This window comes from Topomyia yanbarensis, chromosome 3 (genome assembly GCF_030247195.1).
Source record: "Topomyia yanbarensis strain Yona2022 chromosome 3, ASM3024719v1, whole genome shotgun sequence".
NCBI lineage: Eukaryota > Metazoa > Arthropoda > Insecta > Diptera > Culicidae > Topomyia > Topomyia yanbarensis.
Genome location: NC_080672.1, coordinates 126,841,853 through 126,852,734, shown reverse-complemented (window position 1 = coordinate 126,852,734; position 10,882 = coordinate 126,841,853). Strand labels below are relative to the sequence as shown.

At 36.5% G+C, this 10,882-nt stretch overlaps 1 protein-coding gene across 2 annotated transcripts; it reads left to right on the top strand.

The window, feature by feature from the left end:
- The first annotated feature begins 2,887 nt into the window (after positions 1 to 2,887).
- Positions 2,888 to 4,594, top strand: LOC131691599 (B-cell receptor-associated protein 31-like). Of its 2 annotated transcripts, none has more exons than XM_058978128.1 (4): positions 2,888 to 3,101; positions 3,199 to 3,483; positions 3,708 to 3,997; positions 4,057 to 4,594. In XM_058978128.1, the coding sequence occupies exons 2-4, from the start codon at positions 3,240 to 3,242 to the stop codon at positions 4,234 to 4,236; spliced, it is 714 nt and encodes a 237-aa protein (XP_058834111.1). In that variant the 5' UTR covers positions 2,888 to 3,101; positions 3,199 to 3,239; the 3' UTR covers positions 4,237 to 4,594. The 2 variants fall into 2 exon arrangements, with proteins under 2 accessions (XP_058834111.1, XP_058834112.1); XM_058978129.1 differs by having other exon boundaries at positions 2,890 to 3,101; positions 3,199 to 3,468.
- The last annotated feature ends 6,288 nt before the right edge of the window (positions 4,595 to 10,882 follow it).

Below are 10,882 nucleotides of genomic sequence, written 5' to 3'. Positions count from 1 at the left end.
TAATAAGAAAATTGTTGTTGGTTTTATTAACCCCGCTCCACTAGTGCGTCTCAAATGTCTAGTTCTTCTCTCGGTAATGCATGGCTTTTCCGCAACTGTCAATACGCGACATCATTTATGAACGGCCCTTGGTAATATCTTTAGAGCAGACAATCCAATGAAAAATAGGATTGACAGGATTATAGTGCGTTTTAGCACCTTGTATCACATCTTTATGTTTGTTATACATACTAAGAATACCAAATCATGTGATGTGATGACCGGAAGATTAAAGAAGCACGCACGTTTAACGCACCGTTAAACATGGTTTAACAGTCAAGCAAGGGTAAAGCGTTGAATTTTTGGACCCGGGACGGGACGTGTCAATACGAAAACGTCAAATTCAGGCAGGAAGAACTGTCAAATGCAGCCAGTTCATTTAAAATATGAAAGGCAAAAAGAGAGGCTAGGCGAGACAAACGATAAACTGAACGGAAAGAAGAAGAAAACATCTATCTGCAGTTCCCGGCCCAATTTTGGACCAGGTTTACTGCTGCCTTAAACATGGTTTAAAATTTGATCGGGGGTGATGAATCATCACCTCGTCTGATGAAATCGGTTCTAAGAGAGTTTGGTACGAGTCAAGGGTAGATTGTAGTCAAATATCGACACAGATCTTTCGTTAGGGCATAAATCACAATGTACTCAAATGGAGAAAAATCAAGTTTCAATATTCGACTATGCTTTTCTAAATGTAGCTGTTATTGTAGGTATAAATTACTTTATGACCATGTTTTTCCTAAAGCATCTTTGGTTAAACCTTACAACAATATAACTTCTCTGTGATATAACAAAGAATTTGATTCCTATGTGTTTTAGTGGGTAGAAACTAAAAGAATGCTTACGCCTAATTCGCATTCCAGTCGTGATTTCGCCCTTCAGCAATCGCCATTTGCGAGAGGGCTAAACCGCAAACATGGTTTTCAGAAGGGCCCGGTAAATGGGCTAAACTGACTCTGTCTTGCTGGGTAGGGCTGGGTAAATAGGCGAGCTTGACAGGATATTTTTTAATAGTGCTCAGCAAATGGGCGCATAGAAACCCAATGCAAATAAAAGGGCGCGTGCATCTTTTCTTCAAATTTCATGAAAATAAGACATGATCACAGTAGATATTATTTCAAGAGTGCTGATTCAAATGGTCCTTAGTGACAAATGTAAACAAACTGAGTTATTTGCAGCGCAGCATGTGATTACAACATAGCTAACGAATACCAAAAACCAGGATTCATTATACCCAGTATTAATCAAAATAACAAGCATTATATAAAAAGTCGCAAAGTTTTCATGATCATATTTTAAAATTTTGCACTTGAGACCTTTTAAATTGAAAGGGCCTATGCGTGAAACATTTCAAAACCTCTGCAACTGCTCATAGGCACCATGCAAAAACGACGCAAGATTCATTTCATTCTATGTTTTTCCCACTGAACATAGGTACCTTGTAAAAACGTCGTGAGCATCAAAATAAAAGAAATTATTTTCTTCTGTTCATGCGACTTATTTTCGAAGTTGAATTTAAAAAGTATGATAAATTAAATGATAATTGGAAAGCTTGGTTATTCTAAAGTAACATACCATTCGTTGGTTTTGTTTTGGTTTCGTTTGGTTAACCACTTCCAGCCAATGGTTTGCTAATATAAACTAAAGTTTCCCGCAATTTTTTTCTGCAAGACTTCTGTTAAATTCAGTGCAACTATTTACCATAGTAATGAAGAACATTCGTATTCCGGTGCTCATTTTGTCTAAAACTGAAGAAATTCAATATTCGTCGTAAGAGCTACTATTGCTGAAAAAAGCCTTATGTGCAGCGTCGTATGATTCTTAGGCCCGAAAAAAGACCTATGTGAAAGGTCCTATAATTTCAAAAGGACGCATCATTCTAAATCGCTTAAAAACTACATTAGCACTGAACATTTCATGTTTTTAGTATTATTTACCCAAAGTGCATAGTCCTTAGACTATATTGGCACAATTGTTCCATCAAAACACATATTTGTTCTCTAATAGGGATTTGTTTTAGGTCCATGAATCTTTAGCCTCGTTTTTCTCAGTTCGAGCTCAATGTCACTTAGGACCTTTTGAATAAGTACTCTTGAATTATCATTTGTATAATAGAAACATCGTTTACAGAATAATTTTGTGAACAATAACAATTCGCCCTTGTTCTGACAAAAAATGTTAGTTTATCCTTTATATTCCATATGAGAGATCTTCCAAAGAAGAAGGGCCTAAGTCGAAATGTCAAAGAAAATGTATGTTTCGCCGTTTTGTTTTGTTTAATTATGAATCGATCTATAAACCATTTTAACTAATTTTCACCTTAATCTTGTAATATTTTAGTCGCATAATGCCATAGTAGCGAAAACGCAGTTTGTTTACATTTGCGATTTAAGCCCTAATTAAAGATCTATGTCGAAATATGATGACATATTTTGTTCGTATACTCAACTCTCTTTGATCCTGCACTTTGTGCCTCGATTATTGGTTACTTCATCCCAGAAAGAGAACATACAGTAAGCGGCTTCGTATACTAGTTACAAAAAGTATTGTTTGTTGCTTTTTAACGAAAATAATCAGGTCCGATCCATGTGATGTTTGTTTCGAAATACTTTTCTGGGCAGCGCTCACCAGGCAGAAGCTTGTTTATCAATTTTATAGCAACTACATTTCGACAAAATCGTCAGACACTATAACAGTTGTTCTTATGGCATAATGTCAAAATAAACCACGCATACATTCAACGCATACTAAGGAGACACGTACATACTCATCGTTCATCCTCACTCGCTCGTGCTCGTGCAAACCCACAGTTTCTCTTTTCCGCCAAAGTACAAATCAGTATGTAAAAACAGAGGAAGAAATCCAGAAAAATCACCTACCCAAATACCCGTACAAAAGCCACTGGGTACAGAAAAACGAAGATCATTCATTGCAGTCGTCATTTTGAAAGAAGTTGCGTATTCCTGTTTTGCAGAGAAAAAATATAGTTTTTATTTGCCCTTCCGTTGTTAGTTGATCATATCGAGTGTTGAATAAATTCATTTCATCACTTATTATTAGAGGTAAATAAGAGAATATAATGTACTTTCATCGGAAGTAAAACTGCTTTTAGGAGCATACCGGGTTTGATTTTCGCATTAAAATGCGTTCTATTTTTAGAAGTGCCAGTCGACACAGCCCGAATAACTACTGAAAATAAAATGAGTCTTGTTTGGAGCCTAATTGCTTCATTTCTGTACGTTGAAATTTTCATCGTACTGCTTCTGGTTCTGCCAGTGGCAAGCCCAAGACGATGGCAGCGATTCTTCAAGTCCCGGTTTCTGGAGATGCTAAGCAGGCAAGCGCATACCTATTTCTATTTGCTGCTTTTCGTGCTGGTTTTATTCCTACTGGAGGCTATTCGAGAAATGCGGAAGTATTCCCACACTGGTGAGTCATCTGGTGGTTGGTATTAATCCAAAAGCTTCTGTTTCCACGTCAGTTGCTGGCATTTCATCATGTTTCGTTTGTGAGACGTTGACCTTTAGTCGAGACGAAGTTTCAGCCAACAAACGGAGCATAAGAAATGCTAACATGTATAATTGCTGATAACAGACAAATTGTTCAATTGGAAACTATTTACAGTTTGTTTTGCATTTAACCTGTTCATTCTTGTAATGTGCCAACAGATCCTGCAGAGGAACATCACTTGAATGTCGGCATGCAGCACAGCATGAGACTCTTCCGTGCCCAGCGTAACTTTTATATCTCCGGATTTGCTATTTTCCTTTCACTGGTCATACGTCGTCTAGTTTCTCTCATCACAACTCAGGCTCAGCTTCTAGCTCAGTCGGAAGCATCGATGAAGCAGGCACAAAGTGCGACCGCAGCCGCTCGTAGCCTTTTGACACAACAGAAGAAGGAGGAAGAGGCTGGAGATAAGCCAAAACCATCTGCCCCCGAAGACGACGAATTTAACGTAAGTTACTTTTACGGGAATAGTTTACTATGGGATTAATCATAATTGATATTTAAAAGGTTGGTGATCTAAAGAACCGCATTACCGAACTTGAGAATGAGTTGGCTCGGGAACGTAAGGACAAGGAAGCTATGAAGTCCCAATCAGAGAGCTTGAACCGCGAATACGACCGGCTGACCGAGGAGTACAGTAAGTTGCAGAAGCGAATCACCATCACGAGCAATGACAAGAGTGACTAAATTGTACTTCAAATACAGATAAGAGTAATCATTTTGTTACTTCACATATTTTTCGCCCGTTTCATTTGAACCAAACATTACATTCAGTAAACTTTACCTCTACATGCCATTTTTTCGATTTTCTACTCTTGAAATACCAACTAGTTTTCCCAGTTAGCTTAACTTGGGGATGGTTCATAACAATAAATAATTAGTTTATGCCAACAAAAAAATAAAATTCGGATCACGACCGGGGAGCCAAACGCATAGAATTTAAGTTTAAAACAACAATGACAAAAGCCGAAGAAAAACAAAGTGTTGGTTTGTACATGGAATGAACATTAAGCACTATAAATAAAATGCTTTCGTTAAAAACATAGTTTTTGTCTTTGTTTTAGATAATATAAAAAAACTAGAGCAGGTGGAGTTGCAGTTTGATTAGAAGAATTTCCCATATAAACCGATACTATCGAAATACCTCTATTGAAGTGGATTTAAAAATACATAGATTTGCAAGTCTACATCACCGATAACCAATCAAAGTTTCCTTGAATACATTGTCCGCCATCATTCCCTTCGACAATTATGTCCCGGGTTCCAGGAATATTCCAGAATAAAGTCACATGGTTCTTCGGAGACAACGGAACGGTATAATAGACCACTGTTGAATTTCGTACGAGCCGAATGACATATGAAACTCACAAGTAAGCAGAACTAAAATGTTTTCAAAGGGAATCTGAGTGCAGAACTATCGAAAATCATTATTCGTGTACCAGAATTTGTCATCTTTAGCGTACATATTACCAAGTTTTGTGGGCAAGAATAGATTGGTACTGATTTCTGGCATGCTCAAATTGTAAAATAATGTCAATCATAATCAAATTCTTTAAACACTGAATTTGTGGCCCCGTTAAATACCCTCATATGTTTGTGGATCAATAGACAGCGGAAATTATTTCGAGCTCGTACATATACTAGCTACAATCTAATCCGACCACGGATCCAGTTGTAAGACGAAAAGTATGGACCAATCATGGTGCAGATAATTAAGATCCATTATTTCCCATATTTATGCTTCTCAAAAAAGCATAAGAGTTTCGATATGGGACTCTTATACTACGTTCACACTATAGACTTAAAACATGTTATAATACTATGCTAAATTGGGTAAACACCAAAATTTCTCACCAGGGCGAAAATTTTTGGTAAAACCAATCTTTGTATATGAAGGACACAAATCCTAACTTATTAGTCATGGGTGCGTTTCGACTTCGTCTCTTCAGAAACCGACACTAACTTTTTGTCGGAATAGATAAGCGCCGGCTTGACGCTAAATCCCTAAAACTAAAATACACTACACCCTTATTCTTGTTTACGACGAATGCGAGATACGTTCGAAAGTGGTTTGTATTCCCGTTTACGACAGCAAAAACAAATGGGCTTACTAATCGATCGAATCGCTTTCGAACGAATCTTGCATTCGTCGTAAACAAGAATAAGGGTGTAGTGTATTTTAGTTTTAGGGATTTAGCGTCAAGCCGGCGCTTATCTATTCCGACAAAAAGTTAGTGTCGGTTTCTGAAGAGACGAAGTCGAAACGCACCCATGACTAATGTTATAATAATTACCAGCAAGAAAAATGTCATCGAGATAGCGTTAAAATATAGTATTATGCTTTAATGGGCAGTATAACAGTAGTTGTACATTTTCCGGAATTGAATACTAATTGCTGATATTAGGGGAACTGGGGGTAAGACGGACATGTTAAGGAAATACTCAAATATAACATAGTAAAACCATGTTTTGTCAACATGTAATAATCTATGTTGTAGTTCCATATGTTGGCTTTCGAATGTCTAGAGGGATTATGCTACATCTATCTTTTTTGAAAGAAACAGAAAACGAACAAATATTTACACTTTTTCCAGACTGCGGGTGAAACGGACATGGTGGGGGTAAGACGGACATGTTGGGGAATCACAATTTACTATTTCCAACGAATGTTTTCGAATACTTTATTGTTCTTCTTAATATATATGTACCGTAAACTGGGGTGACTTTGATCACTCGATTTTTTTCGTAGATTTAGCTAGAATAGTCTACCCAACCATTCAAATTTGAAATAGTTTTACTATAAACTTAAAATATACTGATTTGTTACACTTTTTGATTATATTGTTCGATTTTTAAATACAAAATCCAAAATTTTACTTTACCTTATTTTTATGAAACTTCATAAATTGTCTATTTTTTATACAACAAATAAATCTTAGATTTTAATAAGAATAGTAACAACCAATCGAGTTTTTATTTTTCTTTAAAATCGGATGTACCAAATATATTTTTAAGCGTTTGCTTATTTTAAAAACAATGTTTTGTGAAAAGTTTTGAGATTCCTTTATTCGAGTTGGACTCGAATTGTACAAATTTTGGTCATCGAATTTTACAGTATATTGCAATACTTTTCACAATACCAAACCACACCAATTTAACAATGAGTATCTTTTCAGAATTTGTCTAAACAAAGATTTGAATAAAAACGTTGACATCAAAGACTTAATGTGGGTGTACATGAAGGTGATCAAAGTCACCCCGGAACACGAAAACTGGCTTCAAATGGTAATCAAATGTGGAAAAATAGTACTAAGCAGACAATTTCAGATAAAACTATTCAATCTTGTTCCTCATACATCAGTACATGGTTAAAAAATATTAAACTTGAAAAAAATGTGTTGCGTCTAAAAACATGTAATGTTTACTTCGAAAAGTGATCAATGTCTCCCCGGTTCCAAGCGAAAAAATACGGTTTGGGGTCCAATTTAGAGTTGAAGCAAGTGAAGCATTTTTAATATCGTTTTGGCCGTTGTCATAAAAAGAACTGTACAATCACTTTCATTTTTTATATTGTAACGACATTTAATTAGCAAGGGACTGGAAGGTGTGAAATATTTTTCAATATTAAGAGCTATAGTACTCAAAGAAGAGCAAGGAATTGAAGGAAGAAAGTTTAGAAAAGCGTAGAGTAGGATCGTATGAGCAAGCTTAGAATTTCCCTCCCCTCCCTAAAGTCACTGATTTATACTGTCGGAACCGACAAAAAGTTAAGTCACGGAAAACTTACACCCTAACCATTTTGCGACAATGAAACCCATTGAATAGGCTAGTTTTTGCCCTCATCAATTGCCTGCCGGGGTGTTTTATATGATCGACTATTGTGTCTGCTTCAACAGCTGTGCATATAGTCATTGTGTGTTGCAGAGCCTAAAATTCTCATACCTATTCAATGAACGACGAAATTCAAAGAATTTATCTTCGTCCTTTCTTTGCTTCTTTTGTCGCTAAATGCATGTACAAATAAAACAATAAAGGCGATGTTCCCTCCTCTCTCGATTCTACGAAAACGAGTAGCAGCAGCAGCGACTTTCGTTTTCCTATGACAATCCGAATTTCAATTTCGTTTTGATGCATGCTCAGTAATTTGCGATTCTCATTCATTAAATGAAATTAATGCAATGTGCATCTAATAATGCAACTAGAACGTAGTTAAAATGAGAAATATGCACACCGATCAGGCTTCCGTCTTACAATGCCATCATTAGCTCGCAAATGTACAGAATCGAGCATCGACAAACAAATATCATTGCTAGTCTATTTTCGTTTCCCCAGCAGTATGGTCAATATCGAAGTTACCAATATCATTCTGAATCTCAAAGCGAAAGCGAGCGTGCGGAGAGAATAATGAAAACGCTCTGCTACATGCTTGTTTTGTCCTAGCCCGTTGTCTCATTTTCGATTTCGCAAAGTGCTAGTGGTATGGAAAGAATCTTCGTTCTTTCGTCAGTTTCGCCTGATTTCGAGTCGGGACTCGAACCCAGGTGCGCTGCGTACAAGGCAATCGATTTACCAACTACGCTACGCCCATCCCCGGTTATGAAGCTATACTAGAGACTAAAGAAGAATATTTTAAGTGCTTCGGTTTATTAAAAAGAAAGAAAAATATATGCCCCGAATTTGTCAATATCCCCGTTTTAACAGCCTAAAATTCACCAAAGTGCTGTTAAAAATGGATCTTCACTGTATTAGAATTGTCTAAAGTTGATGTAAGTTGTTATGAAAATTCTGCTAGTTAACTTGAGTGCTTGTGCTACAGAATTTTCGAAGTTGAATGCTGATGAAGTACTATCTCTGATATTCAAACCTAAGCTAACAAGGCACCAATACCTATTAATTTGCGAATAAGTAGTCGAAAGGCGTCATGTAATATTTGGCTAGATTGTGAAAGAAGAGCTTTTTCTAAAGATAAGTGTTATACCTAAATCGAAAACACAGCTAAGAAATCAACCGAATTTATGCTAGCCCAAACACACAATTAATAAAATCGTCGATTAAAACCAACAAACGATACCGAGTAGATAGCTGAAAGTCATAGTAAAAATGTCGATAGATTCTATCATTTAATATAAAATTTGTAGTAAGAAAAAGTTACAGTTCACTAAAGTACATTGAAATCTAATCCGCAAGAACCGAATAGACGATAATGAAATCGGATAGTTTATTTATGTTCTCATTCGTATTCATCACCAACTATTGGCAAAACCTATATCATTAAATGTGTGACAAAATCAATTTATCACTATAAGATGAATTGGTCCGATCTTTTCGATATCAAATTTGAGCTCAGCGACTCCAAATTTACTTATAATGTATGGCTATGGGACGAAATTCTCTAGAAATTGTATATGGCGGATGAAGAGAATATAGGTCAAAGGGAAAGGGGGGGGGGGGTGATGTGGAAAGAGATGATGTGAGGGGAAGTTGACAGATAGATGGAGTATGCAACACCCAACCGCATATTATCCCCTCCATTTGAGATTTGGTTTATGAAAATCGGTTCAGTCATCACCGAGTATTCGATGTGACTAATTCTGGAATACGTCCGGAACCCGAAAATTCCGGAACTGTCGATAGTGGACATAATATTCAAAGAATCTTTGATTGGCCATCAGTGATCTAGACTTGAAAATAGGAATGATGTGATCTAGACTTGCAATTAGAAATGGATTTTTAACCTTTGAAGTATTACGATTGTACCGGTTTATATGGGAAATTCCTATGTGGCCGCAATAGGTTGGTAACTCCGGACCAAATGTCAGATATGAATAAAATTCAATTGCAGTTCATAGGAGTATTGTATCTTTCATTTGAAACTAAGTTTATAAAAATCGGTCAAGAATTCCCTGAGGAAAAGGTGTGAAATTTACTTATAAACTTGGAAAGTACCCGGGGACATCAAGAACCGTCATAGGTGGCAAATGTTGTCAAAGCTGCTTAGAAAGATCGTTAGTGATCTAGACCCGCAATTCTGAGTTATGTTGCACCCTTTTTAATATGTATTACACCATTTTTCAATAGCAGCTTATGGGAGCGTTATACCTTTCATTTGAAATCAAGTTTGAGCGATTCGGTTCAGCCATCTCTGAGAAAAGTGAGTGAGTTTTGAAAACACACACACATACAGACATTTGTCAATTTCGACGAACTGAGTCGCATGGTATATGAGACTCGGCCCTCCGGGCCTCGGTTAAAAAGCCGGTTTTCAGAGTGATTGCATATCCTTTCTTTATGAGAAAGGCAAATAGAGTAAAAGTCACAAACTGTTCATTGTACTTGTTGGATCCCGAAAATTCCTGTTCCGCCTGGTTTTGTCTGCCTCCAGCTAGAATTCTCTTGTCGCATTGTGGAAGCGGCACCATAAAAATTTACAAATTTACCCAGTATTGAAAGGTGGTATCTGGATTCTCTCGTCGTATGAAGAAGCGGCGCTAAGGGAATTCATCAAGATTAAGTGTCAACAAACCGTTCTGATTGCTTCCATTAAGTTTTCTCCCCTTATGTTATTAGTGATACCAACAGGATTTCACAGTTTAAAACCAAAGTTTTGTGAAATTTAAAAAAAAAACATCTTTTAGGCGAAAATGGGCATTTTTTATTGAATTTTCCCAAGGAACTGGACTTGAGAGTAGAATAAATAAAGGGGTTGGCAGTGATTTAGAGTTCCAACTAATTCATTTGGAAGGAATTTTTGTAAAAAATTGGAACGGGACTTCACAGTTTAAAACCAAAATTTTGTGAAATGTAAAAAGGTTAGGTGAAAATGGGCATTTTTGATTGAATTGTCCCGACGAACTGGGACTTTTAAACGAATTTTTTTTAGAAATTTTAAAAAATAACATCATTTAGGTGAAAATGGGAATTTTTCCATCGAACTGGATTTGAGAGTAGAACAAATAAAAAGATGACAATGGTTTAGGGTTCTAACTAAATTATTGCGAAGAAATATTTGAAAAAAATTGGACCGGACTTCATCAAAATTTTGTGAAATTTAGGAAAATAAAATCTTTTAGGTGAAAATGGGCATTTTTACTCTTCTTCAACATCTCGTGGAAAGCTTGACAAGTATCGCGAAATTCGTTATTCAATCTGTTGGATCATATTGTTGGAAGGAGACTCTTTGATTCCCGCGGATACTGATTAGGTATAATTGCTCACGGGTCCGCCACCCCACTTTTGGCCCATCATACAGCGCGCAGTGGATCCACTCCATACAAAAGCTGGACAAAACCTCAAAAGTGGTTTAAAATGAATTAAAATATCATCTAAGGTTAAT